Here is a 24,299-nt window from a genome sequence, read left to right as displayed (position 1 = left end):
ATAACCATTCCTTGAAGTTCCAATCTGAGCATTCGTCTCCAATTATCACTGCCTTTTCGCCATCTGGCCTGTCCTAGGTTCTCCAGGAATTTGTTCTTATCGTCCTGGCTTCAACCATTCTGAGGTGCATACACCTTTACCACTGTTCACTTTCTCCCTGGATGTATTGGTGCTTTGATGATCCTCTCATTGACGTATGAAATCTCAGTAATACTCGCGAAGTCTTTTGACACAGTCAGCCCAACTCCATTCCTCATTTGCTTGTGCCCATTCGAGTTTGTAGTCTTTTGAAATAGATGTTGATTCCCATAGGGAACCTGAAATATTTGTCCCGAATTATAGTGCGGACCAGCCGTGATGGCGGGACTGCTCTCTGCGTACAGTGCAAAGAGAGACGTAGACACACGTCCGCTGTTGCAACTGTTATGGTGGCCTGAGGCGGAGTTACAGCAAGTGGAGAATGACTAACGTTTGCCATTATTGATGTTTCAATGCATTTTTTTGGTACAGAAATCACCATAATTACTAACTTGGCAATAATCTTCGTGCGATTGGGAATAATAATAATAATAGCACGAGTGGGAATAATAATAATAATAATAATAATAATAATAATGGCAACATTACACCAGGATGTAATAATACCTTAATAATTAGTAGAACTTCGAAAATCAAAACAATATATGCTACCCTCAATAGAATTGTATTTTACTACAGTAAAAACAACACATCACACAATTGGTTGCAGTACAGTACAGTAAAATAAAAACAAAAGTATGAGATATAGGCTATTCCACATAACACAAGCAATAACACATTGAAAATACGCATAAGAAAATGTGTGAAAAGCGTTCACTTGGGAAGATTCTCAATCACTCTTGGTGTCGGATTCCTGGGACTCGGACTCAGGATTATGAAGATTGACGATAAAGGGTTCCATTATGCTGTCCATAGGAATCTCCCTTGCAAAATTCTCCTCCTGTTGTTACTCCACACGTCTGAAATGCTGTCTATGGCGTCGTGAGTGAGCTTTTCAACATCAGCGATCTTAAGTCTTGTTCTTGTCTGCTATGTATGCCTTTACCTGAGCCCATACCATACAACGTGGAATTCATGTTAGTGAATGGTAATCAGTGGAACTGTTTTTCGATCTGGAACGAAAAATTAATTTGCATTGCTGTACAAATCCTGTGGACACTGATCCTACATGACACACGATAAGCCAAGCCCCCCTACCCACAGGAACATTAAGTCCTCCAGTCCTGTCACTTATTACCCTTCCTTGTGTGATTTTGGTGTATGAAAGTCTCATCTAAATAAAATATATTTGAGTTACCCTCCTGTCTCACGACATAAATGGTCCTTAGAAAATACTGTTCTAGCTGCAGCAATATCACTGCGTTCCATTAACATCTTACGTCCATCGTTACATTTTTTATATTTGAAACCTATACTCCTTAAAACTTGGAGAGACGACTTGATACTACTGAAACCCACCGCCTCTTTTATTTTCCTAAGAAGTTTCAATGATGTTGGAAATTGCCCTGCAGCATACATGTCAAAAATGGTATGGCGCAACAAGTTTTTGTTGAAGTCATCTAAATTTGTTACTGGTTTCTGGTCAGAAACATATCAGATGTAAGGCTTTTCAGGTGTTTGCTCTATTAACCAGCGTTTTGTCTCATCAGAGTGGGATGTGTCTCCATGTGGACATTTATCTCCCATATGCAGTTATCAGACTGTGCCTCTTATAAGGGCTTCTGATAAGGTCACCTGCATACACCCCAGCGTCAGTGGGTAGGGTCTGACACATCCCACTCTGATGAGTCTAGTGTCAGGCCTAAGACGAAACGCTGGTTAATAGAGCAAACAACTGAAAAGCCTTACATCTGATATGTTTTTGACATTTTGACATGCTCTATTGGTGAAAAATATCTAATTCCCTCCATGGGTATTTAGAATTTTCCATTTGGTTTCTGGTAGTAAGGATTTTTTCCTGGTGAACGTAAACTTAGTCCCGGTCAATTTAATGGACAAGACTGCTTTGCTTACAATTCCTTGTACTGTGCGAACAGACATCGCATGCTGCTGCTGTTAGTTCCTGCGATGTGGCACCATCCCCCCAAGCATCTTCTGCCTTGTCCCTCGCTCGTTCTTTAACATTCTGAAAGTACTGGTGGACTTTCAACACTACTTCTCGCGCTTGCTTATGCAAAACCTGGCGTTTACTTAGTACCTCTGCTTCCATGACAATCACAATCGCAGACACATTCTAGATAATTGCTTTTACACTTGAAAACTTTCAAAATAGTCAGTATGCTCTCGCACACCTTACTAGCTCGCCCTGCAAAGCTTTATTGATTCTGATTGGCACGAATGTGGAGAGGAGTGGTGTTTTGACGTCATTCTGTTCTGCACACCAGCCTTCCCGGCTGGTTCGCACTCTAGTAGTAAATTTATAATACAAATATAAATGGTCCGTTATTGGACATAATAAATTTTCCACGTAACTCATTCCTTGTTACAGCGTTTCGCCCCCTTTTGCTAAGTTGGGCTCATCAGTTGGTACCTAGCACACCCACCAAGACACATGGCTAGTGCATACCGTAGAGGCCACTGCGTAGCCTACTTGGATCCACATTCTTCTTCTTCTTAAGACGTCTTCTCCAAACGGAGGTAGATGATCCACACAGCCATCTCCGTTCTTGAGGTTGCAGCCATGCCTTGTGGATTTATTGGAATATCTCTCAGGATCTTTAATGCAGTGGTTTCCCGTTGCCTTCTGCATCCTAATGTCGTTGACCAAACTGGTTCCTCCGCCTTTGGGAACAATTTCTTGTCCCCAGGACAATAGTGTTCCCCTTACCCATACCTGCTCATCCACTCTCCTTATACCAGGAGATAATCGGTCCCTTCATTCGCTAGCCGCCTGCATATAAAATATTGTTGCCCCCTCTCTACCGCGCGGAGGTGAATGTCAGGATTTCACGGTCATTGAAACGAGGACTAAATGGCATTTCCTTGTTTCTCTGGTTCTTTAGAGAGGTTGGAGCCACCGGCAATGCCAATTCACTCTGAGAGACTTTGTCTCATTACCAAAAATTATTGATGCCTGCTTGGCCGTCAGATGGTATAGATGTTGATTCCCATAGGGAACCTGAAATATTTGTTCCGAACGAGTAAATTTATAATACCAATATAAATGGTCCGTTATTGGACATTATAAACCTTCCAGCTAACTCATTCCTTCTGCCAGCATTTCGCCCCCGTGTGCAAAGTTGGGCTCATCAGTAGGTACCTAGCACACTCACCAAGACGAATGGCTAGATGGACTATTTATATTGGTGTTTGTAGTCTTTTCCGTAATGTATGCATCATCACATGGTCCATTGTTTTTTCTAGGCCTGTGTGTCCTGCTATTTTTTTATGAGTCTCTTCCTATTATTGAAAGCAATTACAGTTTCCTCTTTATAGTGGCTTGTTAGGCCTAACGTACTCGAGGATTTTCTATTAGGGTTTACTCCCTTAGCCTTTGATAGTCCCCTACCATTTCTACAAGGCAGCAGTTTCCAATGAACATATTTGATAATTACTCCTATAATTTTTGTCTTAAAGCCACTATAATAATGACAACAAAAACACCTTCATAAAACCATTACTTACAGATGATGTATAACACCATAACAGAAATAATTTCTTTGTTCAATCACTTAACGAACTCAAGAGCCTTAAAAAAATGAACGGATAACCTAAAAGCAATGGATAACATTTAAAGCAAGTTCTATTACTTAACCACAATTAAGTCCAGCACAAAAAGAACAGGATTAATTTGTTTGTAGTACCATGGCAACCATCATCAATCCTTCACTCCATAATTTTCCCCTTTTCCCAAGAAAAACACTAAAAATTCATGACTCAAATAAATGTATCTATCAAAGATGACTTTTGAAGTTACAGAAACAGCAGCAACAGATGTAAATAAATTTTTAAAAACCACAATTATAATAATATTATTGCAGAGCTCTTCACACGTGTTGTCATCTTGGCCATCTAAACACTTTCATTAAAAAATTATATAATAGTGACATTTGTACCTCCAACAGATGGCGTAACATCGTAAATTTTCCAGCGTATGTGCTCCGTTTCTATTTGATTTAGTAATGAGTTGCCTGTGTTGTTTATTACTTCCATTGCATACTTGTGCTGCATATTTATGTTGTGTAGTACAAGCATTTATTTTGGTCAAGTTAAGGACAACAAACACCAGATCATTAAGAAGTGTAAACTTTAAAAAAGTGAAGAGCTGAGTAGTTGCAGAGAAAGATAATGTGCAGCAAATCACTATTACCAAAAGCAGCACACAGAATAATTTTCATGCTTAGGGCCATTGAAAATTTCACTGAAACAAGGGCTCTGTGGAACATGCAAATCTGATTTTTCAGTTAAACATGGAGAATGCAATGACTGTCCATGCTATTGAAAATTAAAAACATGAAACAAAACATAGAGTATGGACGAATCGTAGGGCAGTGCATGAGGGTGTCTTTTTTATACGACAAAAATAAATAGTAATAGTGTTACACAGACTGAATATTGTTTCACACTTTTTGTTCAGCACAACCTTCTCGTATCTGCAGAAGACTATGCCGCTATGGACTGTCACCTTTGATGGTTGGCATCTCTGCTTGTATAATAATCGGGGGGGGGGGGGGGGGGGGGGGGTGCATGTTTGAACCTTGAGAAACACTGTGCAGTTGGAAAGTCTGTGGCTGATCTTTTTCATGGTAATCGGGTTGTGTTTGTTAAACAGATGAACGATCATTAGTGACTCGCCAATAAGTAGAATATCTGACTGGTAGTCGCCAACTTTCATTGTATACCCAAGAAAGCAGTGGCTAAATCTCATGAATATTTTAGTTGAATATAAATTGCAGTGTTGTCAAGTTCTTCTTGTCCAGACAAGTGGCTGTGTGGTTTGGGTCATGTAGCTATCAGCTTGTATTCAGGAAATAGTGGTTTCCCTTTTTCACACCAGGCAAATACTAGGGCTGTACCTGAATTAAGGCCACAGTCGCTGTATTTTAAGTTTATCTCCACAAAGAGGAAGACAGTTCGGCCCTCCGACAAAAATAATTCTTGGGAAGGATTTGTTCTTTTTTCGTAATGGCATATTCTAACATTGTCTTCAACAAGACTTGTCTCTTAAAGCCTGGAAGCTAGAAGAACCACTTCATCCTCTGGAAGTGAAAGATCTCTAATGGGATCATTCAATTTATGTTGGGTAAATTGTTGTGGTTTGGAACTCGACACAACTGTTCTTGAAAGATTGGCCTGCTTGCATATTCTATACTTTATGTAATTTTGTTTTTTGCTGAGAAACCCTTAATATTTACACAACAAAAATACATTCTGCGTGGTTTTGCGGTGCCGCCTGTCGAACAAGTTTTGGACAGAATACTTATCTTGATAAGCTAGAGGACACCAAAGCACATTTGGTACAATGTGTGGAGCTGTCAAATTAGCATATCGTATCTGCCGGGGGAAGAACTCCTAGTTCAAATATTTTAGTTTAGAACTTTGGCCAGTAAGGTTCTGTCATCCAAGGTGAAGTATTGTATGACGATTGTCAAGGCATTCTCACTCTTCATATTGTGTGTGCTGTGGGTCAGTATATCTCCAAAAATTGATCACATTGGAGGTTTTGTCCTGGCAGCGACGATATGCTGTTGTGATTTTGAAGTGAAGGAACTGCGTCAGTAGCGAGAAGTAGTTGGATAGATGTAGACATCCGGGTGTAAGTGATTTAGTATTATTTACATGGTTTACGCCCACATTGGAGCACTTAAATCAAACCCAAATACATTTACATTAACAAAGAATTAACAGAAGATTTAGCTTGCATCATCTTCTTCTTCCTTTCCCAAAACCTCTTCATTCTTGCTGACCTGGCTGCCCTTTCTTCATCAGATATGACAAATTGTTTTGTACAGTTTTTAATGACAATCTTGTTTGTTTGTTCTTGAGAATTCTTTTTTCTTTTCTATTTTCAATTTGCTTCATTGTAATATTCAGCTCTTAAAAATCATTCTGAACTTCTTTAAACCAATTATTTTTTGTTTTACTGTAAGTCCTTTAATCTGCATCTGAATAAACCCTATCGTACAGGTTCCTATTTCTCCATAGTTTATGTAAATACATTACCTTGTTTAGAATATGTAGGCATTTACTTTAATTAAACTAGGGATGTAGGAAAAACTACTTGCAATAATATAAAATACTTGGACACTCGCGTTATTAATTTGATGTAGATTACATGGCAATAAAATATATATCATTAGCTCACTATTACTAGTTACACAAATTTTGCATTGAGTGTAGACTGAACTCAGGGAGGATTCCATGTGAAAAGGATGTGGCAGGATTTATCAGTGACAGAAAGTTGTGTCTCAACAGAAGATATCGCGTTATTAATTTGATGTAGATTACATGGCAATAAAATATATTTCATTAGCTCACTATTACTAGTTACACAAATTTTGCATTGAGTGTAGACTGAACTCGGGGAGGATTCCATGTGAAAAGGATGTGGCAGGATTTATCAGTGACTGAAAGTTGTGTCTCAACAGAAGATAAGAAACATCTGTGCTTGGGTGTCTTTCAGTCAGCTGCATGAAAATAGAGGAAATTAGACATAAAATTAAAATTGAAAAGACTGTATGTGATAGATCAAACTGAAAACCGATTTGAAATCAGCACATCTATCTCTACCATTGTGCATTTGCTTCTTTTGGCAAAAATTCATTGTTGATTCGTTTAATTACAGTCAGTTTGTTTTCTCCTCTCTTCCTAGTCTTGTACCATCTGTATTCTTTGTTCCTTTCTTTTTCAGTTTCTTTATCTGGCTCTTTTCTTATCCTGCGCTTCCCACATAAAAAATAAAGATCTGTGAAGATGCTAGGGCTGAACCTTAATTAAGCCATGGTCGCTTCCTCCCCACTCCTAGCCTTTTCCTATCCCATTGTCACCATAAGACCTATATATGTCCGTGCAACGTAAAGAAGATTGTAAAATGAACAAAAATAAATAAAGGTGGCAAGCGCAAGGGAGTTCATCGGGGGCTGAGACATAAGGGATGTAGAATGACTGGGATTGATGAGGAGAGAGCCAATCTGTCTTGAGGACAGCCTTGTTCGAAGATGAGGAGTTTGCTCCTGTTCTTTTTGTATCTCTTTCTGTTATTCTTCCCACAATGATCATGTTTTCCCCGTCCAAGTTCCTTTCATTGAATCTTTCAGTGTTTCTATCTTTGTACGTATGGCTTACTGTTCCAATAGTTTCAGGTGTGCTATTTTTCTGGTATATATTCCACTCTGTCTTAAGACCACTGAATTAATATTCATCAGTCTGATTATATATATGCTTTTTTTTATTTACTTCATACCATGCATTTGTTTTATTATGGTACTGAGAAATATGTTTTTGTGTTTTATTAATAAAATGCGAATTTTTATTGATCTGTTTCAGTCCCCTCCCAAAGGTGCCACGATCCCTTATCGCCCTAAACCCCAAGTGGCTGGCCCAGTGATCCTAGCGGGTGGACAGGCCTATACCATCCAGGGTAACTATGCCGTTCCCGCCCATGCCGACGTAAGTACAATGCCCTTGTTCCCCGGCTTGGCGCCGGTTGCCGGTCACCCCTCGTTGGGCCTGCCCCCCTCCCCACTCCTGCATACCGGGCTAGCAGATCCATTGCTGAAGAACGGACACTTGCAGGCTGCTCTACCGCCGGCACATCTGGCTGCCGATGTAAGTCTGGGGTTGCAGCTGAATAGAGATATCCCCAAGCCCTTACCAAATTTACACTGCCGTCTTTTAATTTTTCATCCTGGGTTGGGCTTGTTTCTTAGCTATTTGGGCAGATGGCCAGGTTTACTTTAGATGTGGTCACTACCCGTTCTTCACTGGCATTTTTATTCCTGTAAGATAACATTTATAAAAAAATAAAAAAAAAACCACTGATGTTCATATACTTGAGATAGGAAAAGTCTTCAAAACTGTGTTTTCACTAGAATGAGTAATACCTGGTAATCTGCTGATTAGCTTTTAGTGTTGTTAATCTGGAACCCATGCTGCAGCTTCCAGGGATGGTAAAATTAAGTCAGCCAAGGATTTTATTTGTCGCTAATTTGCTTGTGTGTGCACGTATTCTGAAAATCTGGGGCTTTTCCTTGCTTGTTTTTCCTTGCAAGTAATCCAACTATCCCCGGGAACTGAAGCTGGGTCATAGCGCTTTCCCCACTGACCCCTTTTGTAGAGGATGGATTTAGATGATAAAAGACGAGGTTTGTATTCTGCACCCCTTTTTTTCTTTTTAATTACTGCTTTCTTAAGTTCTGTCTCCTTTAAGGTTGTCTATTGTTCACTCGTATTGCTCTGTACCAAACACACTGCACCCGCGTAAATAAAATACTTTCTCATATAAATGTTAAGTCTATAGGGTCTGACACTGAAGTTTCAGTACAGTTGGCAAAATTTTCACCTACAGAATGTTGGCTGAGAAGGTAAAGTCTGATTAGATTTCCAAACCTCTCCTCAGTGAGGGCATACGTCACTGTTGTTTTGTCCGTCGCATGGAGATGTTAAGCGTTGAGCCGATCCCTTGGTGTTATTCAACAGGAGTAGGCTATGTGCGAACACCAGTTTTCACCCGTTTATGACTGCATTTACAGTCCTCTTGCTGTCGGATATGCAGATTGCCCATTGGTGCTAAATAGAGAAACTGCACCACGTGAGCCGAACATCTCATCAGAGACTCCTGGGCCCTATTTCATAAAACTAACTGATATTACTACCTAATAATATTAGAACTTGTGAAAATAATTATTAGTTAACCAAATTCTGTTTCATAAAGATTTACACGTGGCTAATAAAATATCTTAACTCATAATATTAGTTCATTAGTCAGCTGATACAAATGGAGGTTAGAATCGGTCAGTTGCCTATGTTCTTGGTTAGTGTTCGCCCCTAGCAGTAGGCTAGTGCTTGACTACAATCAGGTATTAATACATATGTTCGATAGGTTCACTTGATATTTTCGTTGTTGTGACTGATATGTATGAGAATGGGTAAAAGGAGTGAAATTAATGTGGGAGAAAAGAGTTTACGTGCGGGAAGTGATTGAGTTAAAACGTCAAGTATTCGCAGCCTTTTGCACACTATAACCCTTCTTGTTCTTTTTTTACTTTTTCCTGTTTGTTGAAATAGACTAGCAAAATCTTGGTTTACTACCCCCCCCCCGTGGGTAGGGGCGATAGAATAACACCCACGGTATCCACTGCCTGTCGTAAAAGGCAACTAAAAAGGCCCCTGCGGTTCTCAACTTGCGAGCGTGGGTTGGCGCTCACGGGGCCCTGAGCCGAGTCGTGGCATTGTTTCCACTTACTTGTGCTAGGCTCCTCCCTTTCATCTATCCTATCCGACCTCCCTTGTTCAACTCTTGTTCTTTTCCGACCCTGACGGTATTAGGTTTCGAAGCCTAGAGAGTCCCTCAGTTTCACGCCCTTCTCTTTCTTTGGCCTATACCTTCATTTTTCGAAGTGTCAGATCTCTTTCCATTTTTCTATCTGATTATTGTTATAAAGAGGATGGTTACCTAGTTGTACTTCGTCTTAAAGCAACAATCATCAGCATCTTGGTTTACTGGTGGTATAAACCAAAATTTTGAAGGTTAGCTGGAATCTCCAAGCAGAACTGCACTAGGAAGGAAAAAAAAAATATATATATATATGTATCACTACCAGTCCATTGAGTGGTTATGCTTCATTTCTTACCAGTCCTATCAAACAAATACTCAAAAATGTAATAATCTAACCTAAATATCTCATTGTATTCATATGTCTGTTACATACCAGTACAGGATGTTTTTGGCCTAACCTTTATTGGACGGTGAATGCCTACACTTGTTCCTCATCACTATTTTAAATCAGAGTTGACCATTTCGCTGATTTTCACGATTTTATGCCAAAACATTTAAGTACCACTCACTTTGGGTTCACTAATGATATGGATTATGATTGTGTCTGGCAGTAGACAAGTATGCCCACCGTTATGAATAGATTTGCCCATAAGTAACCTGCTGTTATAATCGAAACTCACCCACTTGAGTGTGACTGGCATTAGGAAAAGGGGGCCTTTCAATTTTCACTGGCAGTAGGGAAGGTGCCTGCCATTATAACGAAAAATGGCACTAGATAAATGAGCCTGACGTTATCATCAGAACTCTGCAACTCGCACATTACATTGGAAGCAACAAATGGGGACACCCCCCTATACTGTTCCTCGGATAACTCAAGAGACATGAAATTTAAGATAATCTTATTCACTGCGTGTACAGAAATTTACTTCCAACAGCTGTGGACCGTAGCAATGCACGGGTATATTTGGTAGTGCTAAATAAATAAATAAATAAACAATGGATAAAAGTATAACATCACCGAGCTCGATAGCTGCAGTCGCTTAAGTGCGGCCAGTATCCAGTATTCGGGAGATAGTAGGTTCGAACCCCACTGTCAGCAGCCCTGAAAATGGTTTACCGTAGTTTCCCATTTTCACACCAGGCAAATGCTGGGGCTGTACCTTAAGGCCACGGCCGCTTCCTTCCCACTCCTAGCCCTTCCCTGTCCAATCGTCGCCATAAGACCTATCTGTGTTGGTGCGACGTAAAGCAACTAGCAAAGTATAACATCTTGTTCTTGCCTTTTTTTTTTTTTTTTTTGAGACTAGCAGATCTAATTTTTATCACTTGCTCAGTTACAAGCACAACTTCATAGGATACTCTTTTCATGGTATATATTTAGTTAAATGATAGTGATATGAAATACCAGTAAAGATGTTGTAGTGCATTAGGGATAATTGATAGTATATATATATATATATCTTAGTTCTAGGTTTAAGAATTGGTTATAATTTGTAGTAAATCGTATTAATAACGCTAATGGGTTCCAATTCTCTTTTAATGTATGGACTGTAGCTAAATTGTATCATCAGTTACTTCTGTTAATATTTACTGCTCTTTGATGCATCCACTAAGTGTGGCCAGCTTTTACCTGCTACAGTAATGGAGTAGACGGTACAGCCAGCAACTACGCAGTGTGTTGGGCGGCAAGAAATAGCCCAATGCATGAAGGAGCCAACAGCTTTGGACAGATGAGCTGCTTCAAAACTGTGTTCGGCCATCAGTGGAGGAAATGCCACTGGAACCTACTGGGCAGAGTATGTTAGAAGCGGCTGTATTCATACAGGGGAAGGCAACAGAAAACCACCCCAATGTAATATTTTACTGGAATGGTACTATGGAGAGCGAACACAGAACCACAGCCCGTAGTCCTCCGCAGACCATAAGTGCTTAAGGGGTGCTAAGGTTTCCCTGTTGCAAAGTCTAGACTTCTTATTGCCACTAGTAATGTTAGAAGCCTGTGTGCACTTGGTATTTTATAAGAACCAGCAGGAAAGGTTTTCATGCTTGTTCTTTCGTGTTTTTTGCACGTTTTAATACTTTCCTCTCATGTTTAGAAATGGTAGATATAGTTTTTACTGCACATGTGAATACATGATGTAAAATGCCCTCATGTCGGAGGTGTGAAGAAACACCAAACAACACAAAACATATGCATGGGAGCCAATAAAAATATTGCAAGTATTATTGCAGATCACACTCTTTCTAAAACAAATGTTAGTAGATGCCTTTTATTTCAGAGCAGTGGGTTATTAAATACTTTTTCACATTCTTAGACAATGAATTGGAGGTGTGATAAGAGTCAAAACTCAAAGGTGCGAGTTCAACATTCGCAAACTCTGCATGGTTAAAGATGCAGACGCCAGTCCACTTTCTGACAGATTTTTTTATTTTATCTTCAGTAGAAAGGAATTTCAAGACTTTCTGTATTTTTTTAAAATAGTGACTCAGAAATTTACTTGTTTATCACTATTATTTTTCATTTTATAATTAATTATATGTAATTAGAAATCTTATTACTCTGTAGTTTGTACAATGCAGCACATATAAGATGGTTTGGCATAACAGCAGTCTTTGTAGCCTGAGCCACGCCATGTAAAACAAGTAAATACATAAATAAATACATAAATAAATAAATAAGCTATCACAAGGGAAATAAACACCACGCTTGTCAATTTCACACGATTATGTTCCTAATGCAGATATACGCTACCACTGTATCACGCGACAAAACTTAAATATACCACTAAACACAAAATCAATTTCCAATTTCTGAATGTGTGAATTACAAGCACAAATTGACCCACATTATTATTCAGGAATTTCGGTGCTAACCAGCAAGGGAAACTGAACATTCCTAAGGCAAATGGCTTGTGCCCCGAATGTGCACCTTATCCTGTGAAGTTCAGAAATTTAAGGTCTTTTGTTGTAATCTCACAACTGTGGCAACGGATCTTACTAGAATTGGAAATCGCGTTTTCTTCACAAGGGATGACAAACATCATTTTCAGGGCTTGAAAAAATGTATTGTACTAAGCAGTAACAGCAAAAATTTCTGACACGATAAGTGATGTATTTTTATATAGATTTAATATGATGAGAATCCAGACTTTGGTTGTTTTTTTTTTTTTGCGTCGCACCGACATAGATAGGTCCTATGGCAAGGACGGGATAGGAAAGGGCTAGGAGTGGGAAAGAAGCGGCCGTCGTCTTAATTAAGGTGCAGCCCAGCATTTGCCTGGTGTGAAAATGGTGGCCCATGGAAAACCATCTTCAGGGCTGCTGACAGTGGGTTTCGAACCCACTATCTCCTGGATGCAAGCTCACAGCTGCACGCCCCTAACCGCTCGGCCAACTCACCCGGTGGACTTCAAATTTACGACATGCTAAGCAGGAAAATACACTGATGCTTGTTGTTCAAACGGGCCTAACATCTAAGGTCATCGGCCCATGTTAATGAGGAACGTACTAACGAGGTTTTAGTGTAGTGCCTTGTCGCTAAACACACTTTTATATAATGGCTGTAGGCTGCAGTGAAACTTTGTATGTCTAAACCTTGCAATTAGCTCAAGAAGGTAGGCCTAATGTTTTGATGATGATATTCTGTGGATTTGAGAAACTTTTTGTAGAGGCTAGTAGAACGTCATTGTCTCTTCACTATTTTCCGAGAACCAGTGACTTTACACAGAGGCACTGTACAATAGACTGCCGTGGCTAGCGATGTATAAGGATGCAGGCGTTAAAATTAGTGTTTTGTGCACACGGGGCGTGGGGGTGAAGGGAAGCAGTGCAGTAACCTTGGTGCTGCCAGTGGTGTTTGTTACTGTTACGTGACGAATGCCAGATGATTCATGATTTTTCACATGAAATTCTGAGATATGGGAAAGTTCTTCTTGGATCCAGAGAATCACGGTACTTGATTTTGTTCTCCTTTGTCAGTGCTTCTTAGCCGGCCCCTTGGTGAAGGGGTAGCGTGCCTGCCTCTTGCCTAGAGGCCCCAGGTTCGATTCCCGGCCAGGTCAGGGATCTTTACCTGGACCTGAGGGCTGGTTCGAGGTCCACTCAGCCTACGTGATTAGAATTGAGGAACTATCTGAGGGTGAGATAGTGGTCTAGAAAGCCAAGAATAACGGCCGAGAGGATTTCACGACATCTCTCAATCTGCAGGCCTTCAGGCTGTGCAGCGGTTGCTTGGTAGGCCAAGGCCCTTGAAGTTCTGTTAGTGCCATGGGGATTGGTCAGTGGTTTTTAAAAAGGCTACAGTTGGTCAAAGTACTTAATTATGTTTTCCGTGACCAGTATGTATGTCCAACCCTTGTCCGGTTTCTCTATGGGGTCAGCGAGATGTATCTTTTAGCTTCTTTTTATGACTGGATGCCTTTCCTGATCTCAACTTCATCTAAGGAGTTGATATGAAATGAATGACGTGATATATAATGGTAGGGAGGGAGTCCGGCAAATAGGCTCTTTCTGTTGAATAGCACCAAGGGTTTCTTGTCAAGCCTTTACGGCCAACAGTCTGGTGAAATTTTCTTCGACTAACAGGACTTGAAGGGCTAACCACGGTGTCAGGCCACATTGAGGTCACGCCTTAATGATCATGGCCACCAGGTGGGCTATTTTGCCTTGGTCAGGGACTTTTTTTTTCACTAAACATTTTATGTTCTCTATTCAGAAATATTGTTTGTTTGATAAAGATAATGTTAATTTAGTGCTACCAAATGTTATTGCGAAGAGGGGGTAAATATTACTCCAGATTGTAACTATAAAACTCATCTTGATCCATTTATGCTGCTTGGTCACCATTGCTGTGTCTTTAGAATCTTCGTGATGAATTTCTACTAGGAACGTTGGTAACGATAATGGTTGACTTAGTATTTTTCTAATGAGAATGACAAAAAGACTGTAAATGCGGGCTATACATAGCTAAGGATGGGTGTTGGGAGTAATAAAACTGTTCATCTGATTAGTTAAGTGGAGCTACCTTGGCTAATTGAGAATTTTTGGCTTTGGATTTAAGAATTGTAATATCCTTCCAGGTGTTTTCTTTTTTTATTAAGTAAAACTTGCACTTTGTAGTGACTAGTGTGTTCACTTGGTTTTCAGAGCAGAAAGCTCGTAACTAGGATACTGCCGTTCTTGGGAGTCTGAGTTTATTCCTGGTACCATATTGCCAGAGATTTACGAATGGAGGCAGGTTGATTTGCGGTAAAAATGGTACATGCAACTCCCTTCCATTGGGGGCCTATCTAAAAAAGAGCTGCACAATCTCGGGATGAGGAAACCATTTTACTTTAGTTCAGAAAGGCATGCAGTTCTCCAACCTAATATTTGGGAAACAGTTTCAAAAATGCACCATTAGATCCCAGAGTCCGTCCAAAATAGGCAGACGCCTATAGGTTTGGCTAATCCAAATGAACGAATATATTTTGAATTACAAAGGCATTCAGTGGAGCTGCCTTTTGGTGTCCTTTGGGTATCTAGGGTTTAATAATGCTGATGAACTCCACAAGTGTACTTGTCTCTCTGGTCTTCGTTTCATTGTTCTGAATGTTGCGAGTTACAAAGTTCGTCATTAGTCCAATCATCGTCAATCATGTAATGTTGTGCGAAGCTCATTAGGCAGCAAGAACTTCGTGTGTTGCCTATCATTATTTAATTGAGATTCAATACAAGTCAGTACGATAAAAGGTGGGCAATTACATCTCTCAATTAATTGAAATGAGGGATTAGCAATTATATTGACTGTTCTAAGGTCTTCTTGAAATGTTTTATGCATAGTTTTTCAAGGTCAACCTTTTCCCTTTTCCTTCTGAGGGAAATCCACCACAACGTATTGCAGTTTTGGATGTCGATTTTCAGACATGCAGAGAATGCGACTTGCAAGTTGTATCCGTTGCTCAGTCGTAGATGCCATCAAGGATTTTGAGAATGATCTTTGTAATATCTCAAAATTTGTGATATAATCACAATATGGAACACCAGGAATTCTCCGAAAGCAACGTTGTTGGAAAACATTTAGTTGATTCAACCATGGTTGCTTGTGGGATTTCAAGAGCTTCACGGGTCTACATTGCAGTTGATATTACAGCTTGCATCACTTAATTTGACACACTGTTCAAGGGGTTAAGACAGAGGGAAGCTCTATGCTAGCACGATGCATTACACATGGTGGAAACAACTGGTTGGAACATAGCTCAGTCTCTGCTGAATGATCATAAATGACTATGGGCAAGAGATATCCTTTCTTCACACAGTGGAAGGAATTTTATGCTTATTGCTCCCAATAATTTCTTGTCTTTTGTAACAGCAATAAAGAATCGTACATGACTGCACTTCGTATTTATGAGTTGTCGCTTTCGGTCAGTTTTCTATGGCACATTCTAACATACTCAACTTGAAGAATGCCATGAAACCCTTTCTCGCTTATTTCACTCCTGTTTATGTACTGGCCCCTTCCTAATTTCACACTACATGCTGTCGGATGGGACACTGATCTCGGAAGCCAGAAGGACATTCAGAAATGTTGGGTAGAGGAGTGACCAAGGTCAGTGCACTGGCGTTGCAGGAAATGACTGCAGAAGGGTGAGTTTTACTATTAAACGAAATGTTGCATTTGTAATTTTTTTTCAGATCCCCCTCTCTCAGAAATAATCTAGGTGGGGTGGGTGTTACAGGCAAGTAAATATGATAATCTTTTTACATAGGTTATCTTTGAAAGTAAGGGGGGGAAAAAACAAAACAATTTTGTTCTATTCAGTCACTTTTGTGTTTAGGATGAACTGCTTAGATCATGTAAGGGTAACATTGCAGGATGAACTGTGTAATCTGGTTTTGTGAGACAATTTAGTGCTTGTTACAATTCTGTTACATGATCAAGTAAATTTTATCACTTTCTATCGAAGGGGTGTCCACCTGATAGCTGTCCCTGTTAGGAAATTGAAATTATTTGCCCTCTAATATGACAAGAATAATATTTAATAACTTTTATGTCACATTTTGATACAAGCGGCGTTTTGGGTTCTGGCTAAAAATTGACGTCAGCCATGAGGTGGGTTTTTTTTTCTTTCATATTTCACTGGAAAAAGAAATCCAGTTCGTGGCATTTCTTTATCAGTGAGTGCAAAGGGTGTGTAACAATCTGTTGCTAATTCTTCAGCCCATATGCGGGATGATGATGTTCATGGGTATTCACGGTCTTTTGTTTCGTTTTTGCAGCTCGTTACAAATTGCCAATGATTTTAGGCTTCTGGTGCAGTGTGAAATATAAGATGATTGAGAATTTATAGCTTAGCCATATGAGAAAGTAGTATCGCACTACTTCATGTAATTTGATGCATGTTTTCCTTGCTTTTAATTTTTATGTGCTGATATAAAATTTATTGAGTGTGTTGTAGAGCTGTGTAATTAAATCCCAAGTTCTGTCGGAGACTAATAGTGTTTCATTTGCAAGCAATTATTATAGGTAGATAATGTTTTGTATGCTGCCTGTTAGGAAGCTGGATAATAACTTAATAAACACATTATACAAATTCTATATATTACAATGAAGTACTATTCAATGAAAATATATTTTTTCTATGTGCTTTGTAGTATTGGACTATTCCAAATAGTAATCAAATCACTGAATCCATCCTCTGTTTTCAGATAACCAACTAGGCTGATTATAAAAAGAAGCACTTGCTTTAATGTTTATATACCGTAGGAGTTTATATGCGGTGCCAATGTAAGCGGTGGCTGTATTTTCCTGTTGTGTTTAAATATTAAATGAGTGGCTGTTGGCACATTATTTTGTAAACTGTGTTGAATGTCAGTTAACAAGTAGGCTTTAAAAAATAAAATTTGATGTGTTTTGAAATGCTCAGCATTGTCGCCACTTTAAATGTTGCAGCATCTTAATCTCTTCTGGCACTCACGTTGCTACCAGCCCCACCCACACGCATATCCACCCACCCTGACTTATTCCAGACATGTGAATAGACCCATCAAAATTGATCAGATTGAAAATAACATTTTGCATGGCTTTTTATCGTGATATTTTTTAAGCACACAAACACTTGTCATTTTTGGCTTGTTTTCTTTAACGGCGCTGTATTAAAAAATCTTCCTGTGAATTTGGTTTAGAGCTTTTTTTATACGACCTCTAAGGGGAGGGGTCATTTGGTACCCAACGGGGGGATGAATTCCCCAGCGTGGCCCAAGAAAATATTCTTAGTTTTAATAGTGCATTGGTTGATTATCTTTTGAAATATCTTGTAAGTGTCCACATTTTTATCCCCTTGTGTTTAATTTTATTGTAGTGAGAGTTCATGTATATTTTATTTTTCTTCTTAAAGAATAACATTTTCTGTACACCCCTACCCTCAAACCATGATGTGTGTTAGTGTGATGTATATATTTTTCTTCAGATTTTATTTACGAAGGTGTGAATGTTGAGCATGGGTTCTTTTGTTGCTATTATTCTGATGATTATTATTTATTATTATTATTATTATTATTATTATTATTATTATTATTATTATTATTATTATTATTATTATTATTATTATTATTATTATTATTATTTGGAATCTTGCTCTCATCCCTATTTCCAAATTAGAATGCCATTCCTTTTGTTATAATCCAGTGTTATTTTGTTTATTTTTTAACCTTTATTATTTTAATATTAATGGTGTATTTCCCTCGCAAATATTGCTGTTTGTTTTGGTAACCTCCTGCAAGGAATGCTTCAAAACCCCAGTTTTAGCATTAATGGTAATTGAAATAATTCTTAAAAGATTGAAATATTTGATGGTTCATGAAAAAAGAAAAAAGAAAGAGAGAGAGTATTGCAGTTATATTATGTAGAAGGAAAGTAGCAATTGCTCTGTAGATATGGTTTCAGTACTGGCCTTTTCATTTGCAGGATTTCATAAAATTGTGGGTTGTTAGTATTGTACATTAAAGGCATATACAGTGTATTTGCATTTTATATTCAGTTCAATATAAATTAAATATCTACCCAGTAGTATTTGCTTTGCTTAATCCTAAAATATGTTGGTAATTTTCAGGGAAAGCATTCTTTTATTTTGTTTTGAATTCATTAGAAGTGTGGGTCTTTGCTGTCCTTGATCCTAAGTGAACTTGTGTACTGAAGCCCTCCACTTTGCTAAGAAATGAATTTTCTGCACTTAGTATCCGACATAAAGTGAAGTAGTACAAGTTTCACTTCGTGAGAATCCTGTGTTGTGGTTTTGCACCTACATTTGTTTAACAGTTCATGTACTGTGTGTTTAAAGTGTGGACACTTACAGGTTTTTAGTGTTGTAAGTAGCAGTGATACATAGATCTTAAGTTTCGGTGGAAGAGAGAATATCGTAATCTGTTGTATTAATTAAATGCCTTATATGCAATTTGGTGAAGTCTAGTCCTGGCCTTATCAAGACCGACCACCTTTCCCCAGTTGCCAGAAGTCCATAGGTAAAGAGTAATTTGCTATGATGAAAGAAATTAAAATGATGTATGCATGTTTCTGCGTATTTTAGTGTATGGGTGGCAATTAGAATTACAATTTTGGTGCCCCTAAAATGTGTGGTGAACTGTACCCATGAAGTCTTCAGTTGTGCCATTTCCTTTTGATCTTTCATTTGTCATGTTTGTTGACATTTGAGCAAATGCTCTGTATACATGGGAGTAAATGAAGAAACTGCTTTATTTCATTCAACAGTTGACAGAATTTCAGTATATTAGAAAATATGGTGAATAGGTTCTGGAATGAATTATGTAAGGGTGTAGCTTTATGTTTAATTTTTGCAGGTCCAAATAAGTTTTTAAACATGTCAACTTAAAATATATTTTTTCATCCTACAGGTGTTCATAGAATATGGACTGTAATTAGAAAGCTTACTGCATGATAGTACATCAAGTAACATTAGTTATTTACAGTTATTTCTTTCAGTAACTCTGCCGTTCCCTTTATTACTGTTGGCGTGTTCCCAGCATTATAAATGTGGTCAGAATCTTCAACAAAATAGGTATTGAATAAAGTCTATTTATGTGATAAACTTGTAATTACATGGCAGGATTTTGACTAGTTAGTGTCGCGTATCTTCTTTTTATGAATCTCATGGAAATGGGTGGTGATTTTATGTTAATTTACCAAGTACGCTCTCTTTTTCCACACAATACTGTCTGCCCTAAAATGCTGGAAATGGCTCCACAGTAACTACTGAATTTCAATGTTGTTCTTAGTACTTGCAAATACATGCAGTCCAGTTCAGTCCTCATTGGTGGTACCTTTCGGATCAGCTGGGTTCTGTAGTTTTGCTTTTAAAATGGACAGAAATATTGTCAGAATCAGAGATTGTCTTTCTCCTTGACCAGCCTTATCTTGATATCATTAATACTGCAATGCCACTACTAATGCAGATGACGATAACTTCCCGTTTCTTCATAGGCTGTGCTAAGTAGTAACAAGGAGGGTTTGGAATAATACCCTGCTAAAAAAATTCCATTTTCAAATACCAAGTGGGATGGGGATTGAACTATTGTGGCGTGTCTTATTCTGTTTCCGTATGAGGACTCTGCTATCATCTGTACTTCTGAGGTGTCTGGTGTCAGAGGGAAGGTACAAGAGCCTGAATTGTGTGTACAAAAGATGGTCTGTGTGTAGTGTAGCATAGTATTTACAAGTCATGGTTGATCATGCAGATAGACGTGGACAATGTGTGAACAGCTGTTGTTGAATGAAGCCACCTGTGCATTTAAATTGCTTAAAGAAGGCTGGTTGCAGAGATACATTGCCAGAATGCTAGGGGTTGTTCAGGATACATTTGCAGAAGACTGCAAATGCTGTCAAAGGAAAACAACCCCAGGCCGGGATCTTGTGTGCATGTACAAGCACTACAAGTGGATGTACGGAGGCTTCTTCAGTCCGAGATATTGATCAGGCAGTGAGAAACAGGTTTCAGAAGGTTAGTTTAAGATCTCGACTACCCACACTGGACAGATATCATGATAGACTTAAGTTTGGTAAGGCACTAGTGTCCTGTGTTGTCTGAAATTAGTACTGTTTTGCATTACGCCACTCAGATGTTTGTCTGCAAATCTGGAGAAGACAAAAGGGAGCTATTTCATCTGACAGTTGTAGAATCTACTGGTGCTTATGGAGGCAGATCTGGTCACCTGATCCGATCATTCGCAATGTTTCCTTAACTTTTCAATGGTACATTGATGAGTTCTGTGATTCCACAATCGGAACAACTTCGATAAAAGGCAGTATTCATGCTAAACAGATCATGATGTCTTCATTGTTTGGCGATGCCTCCAAGAGCTCCTCTCGCAAAGAAAATGGAATAGCCATCCAGAATTCCCAAAATAAATCCTGACGTGATAAGTCTGGAAGCAGCTGAAGCAAAGACAGGGCATGAAATCACCATGCCAAACACTAAAACCCTTTGAAAAACCCCTCTTGCTTTGGCCCTTTCAGAGTATTTGAAATAAACCTCTCTAACTGAATGTTTTCTCAACTGAACATGCAGAGGTCTAGTATCTTTCAGTGTTTCATGTAGTTCAGGTGTGGTAATTCGTGGTCACTAAGTGGTGCGGAAGGTGTGGTGCTCTTGTTTAGACAAGGTGGTGTTACTCCTTATGACGATGCTCAATTAACACAGTCATTTTGATGTACGACTGGTGACCACTTTGTATGTGCAGTGTTGTGAATTGAATGTCCGGTTCATTCCCATTGTTGTTCTCTTTTCAATCCTATGTGAGTGGGTATTTCTTTTTTGACTGTAGTTAGTCTTCATAGTGCTGTTTTCATTTTGGAACTATAGAACTTCATTCAATAGACCTTTAGTGTTTGTAATTGTGCTCTTCCATCTTTAGAATTTGTGGGCCCCAGTTAGAAATGACATATGACATAACATCCCAGCATATTTGTCTCTCGAGCACATTGGTGCCTTTCTCATTGCCACTAGTCATGGTATAATCCATTGCTGCTTACCATGTTGTTTGTTTGTAAAAATTTGTCTTTTCATCTCAAATTTAGTCATTTTAAAATGCTAGGGGGGTGGGGGGGTTTAACTGGTGTCAATGTTAACACGTTTGCGGAGGATCACGTGTGCATCATGACTCCCCTTTCACTTAGTGCCGCTGACGACACAACGTGCGTCACACTCCACGCCAAATATTACAGCTCGTATTTCTGCTAGTACCTAGCAAAACAAGCGCACCTCTTAACTGTGCATTGTTAAAATGTTGTTAAACATATGTTCCCACTGGGCATCAGGTTGCTTGTCAGTTACTATAATTGCATTACATTTCAGCATAATTTTCTGCAAAGTCAACAGAGAATAGTGAGGTTGCAGGGCCTTCTGAGAAGAAGATACACCACCTCGTAGGCCCCCAAAATATATCATATTGCCTGCAGGAACACATTTTCACATTTTGTAGTATATTTTGAAAGTATATATGTGGCTAAGAAGAATGGGTGTAGATCGCAGAAGCCATATAAGGGGGCAGCAGCGCAGGACTGCATGCTGTACTGTAGAGTGTCCTGAACAGCTAGGCTCTTGTCTTGAGCAGTATTTCTTGGAATCCCGCATGATGCAGTAATAATCCACTCCAAACAATGCCATATCTACCTATGTTTGCAGCGCACTGTTGGAGGCTACTGTATTGAGCAGGGAGCAGGGGAAACAAGCTGTCTGTTTCTCGGTCACACCCACATTGCCATAGAAATCACCCTGCTACTATACCTGAAAATGTGACGTGCCAGAGATCTCGTGTTCACAACCTCTACATGGTTTGCTTGACATCGTAAGAGTTGATGAGTTAGTGTCTGCACCCATCTATGTTCTGTTTTGTTGTCATTCGCGATTTGTTTTGTGTTTCTTTCGCTTGATTTATTCTTACTTCAAGTTTCTATTATGCCTATCCATCTGAAGAAAGGACAAACTATTCTTAGAGAAGGTACAGAACTTCAGTATGATCAGAAAGCTAGGAAAACTAAACTAGAGCTCTTATCTGCAACAAGGGAAGCTTTGTGCAGTAGATTATGCTGATGTGTCTGTTCGAACAATCACAGCTATTGGAAAGGAGGGTATTTCCGCCGGCAAACTGTGCTACGTTCTCCGGATGAAAAGCAGCTATAGAGAAGAGTTTAAGTTCCATTGCTACGAATTCGACAGACGAGTAATAAGAGGAGGCATTATTCAGGACTTAAACGTGGTGCAGAAAAAGGTTCCTATGGCACCTGAACTTCTGACTGCCATTCAAGAAAAAACATTAACATGGCGAGTGCATACTTTGAGGAGATTGTTGCATGCAACGGGGTTTAAATGAACGAGATGCGTTAGCAAAAGAAAAATATTGAGCGGCCAGATATCATTAACTTATGTGCCGGATATTTGCAAAGCATCAAAGTGCTTCGTGAAGAAAAGAGGAGCATTGTTTGTGTGGATGATACTTGGGTGGATAATAATCTTGCGTTTAGCAAATGTTGGCGAAGTGAGAATATTTTTGGCTCGGCAACCAATACAAACTCGTCAAATAGACTAATAATTGTCCATTCTGGCTTGAGGAGTGATTTTGTTGATGGTGCGCTGTTAATCTTCAAGGTAGGTGTTTCTGTCGTGATTTTCATGAGTAGATGAACTTGACAAAGTTTGAGAACTGGCTGACTAGCCAGCTACTTCCTAACCTGCTTAAAGAAAGCGTGGTAGTTATAGACAATGTCCCTTATCACATTGTTCAAGAAAATAAACTACCAACTAAATATGCTGTGAAACGAGAAATGAGATGGCTTAAAGAAAAAAAAAAGAAAAAAAAAAGCAGAAACGACTTCATTCCTTTTTCGGGAAGCTAAAGTAGTTCAAATATTATGTACTTGTTCACAAGTTCACGAAGCCAGAAAAAGTATATTGATGAAATGTGAATACTTCGTGGGCACTGTTTTATGGCTGCCTCCATATATGTGTGAATTTAATGCCATCTAGCTGGCTTGGGCTCAAATGAAGCAAATTGTTCGCAAGCAAAAGGAAATGGGGGACGTGTCTGTGACGGAACTGAAGGAAGCTATTGCAGCTATTACTCAGTTGATTAGGCAGGACTGGAAAGACGTCATCAAAGTAGAAGACAAATTCTGGAGCAGAAGACGTTAGAAGACGTAATGGACAGCATTATTATAAACGTACGTGACATTGAATCAAGTGACAGAGAAGACTAGAGCGTTACTGATTTACCTTTGGACCCAGAACTGGCTCGGTGTATGAAGGATTGATCAGAAGCAAGTTATTTATTCATAAACGCAAAATGAATTTTTAGTAAGGAAATTGAACTTTATGTTAAAAAATACTGCAGTGTTATTCTGTGATGTAGTTCCCAGATGGTTCGTGTTTTATTGTGGCACTCAGAGGCACATGGGGTTAGTTACATGCCAAAGGTTCCCGAGGTTGTGGGGTTTGAACCCAGCTGAGCACCATGATATTCAAAGAATGTTTAATTGTGACAGCTCTGTATTGACTCCAGTATGTTTAGGAGCTCCTCTGCAGGACACCAAGGCATCACGTAAGTTCGTGAAAGTAATTAAACAATAAACACGTTATTGTATAACATTACCCTAAAATGTGTCAAGGGGGGTGGGCAATTTGTCACTGAATTTTTTTTTTAATGGAGTAGGCTAATGTGGGTAGATTTCACTTACTTTGGTATAATCATATTTTTTATGGATGAAGCCTATTGTTTCTAAGATGGATACAAGCTACTGTATTTACTTTTATATTCATCCTTTCAATTATATCTCTGT

General features: G+C 39.0%; 1 protein-coding gene across 5 annotated transcripts in view; it reads left to right on the top strand.

The window, feature by feature from the left end:
• Nucleotides 1-24,299, top strand: part of mub (poly(rC)-binding protein mub) — a 339,328-nt gene that overhangs the window by 261,439 nt on the left and 53,590 nt on the right. For 3 of the 5 annotated variants that reach the window (XM_067137627.2, XM_067137629.2, XM_067137628.2), the window contains one exon: nt 7,525-7,806. In XM_067137627.2, coding sequence (XP_066993728.1) covers nt 7,525-7,806 — 282 coding nt within the window. The remainder of the gene's footprint in view (nt 1-7,524; nt 7,807-24,299) is intronic. The other 2 variants (XM_067137631.2, XM_067137630.2) reach the window with 1 other exon arrangement.

Source organism: Anabrus simplex, chromosome 1 (assembly GCF_040414725.1).
Source record: "Anabrus simplex isolate iqAnaSimp1 chromosome 1, ASM4041472v1, whole genome shotgun sequence".
Taxonomy (NCBI): Eukaryota; Metazoa; Arthropoda; class Insecta; order Orthoptera; family Tettigoniidae; genus Anabrus; species Anabrus simplex.
This window is presented reverse-complemented; position numbering and strand designations above follow the sequence as displayed.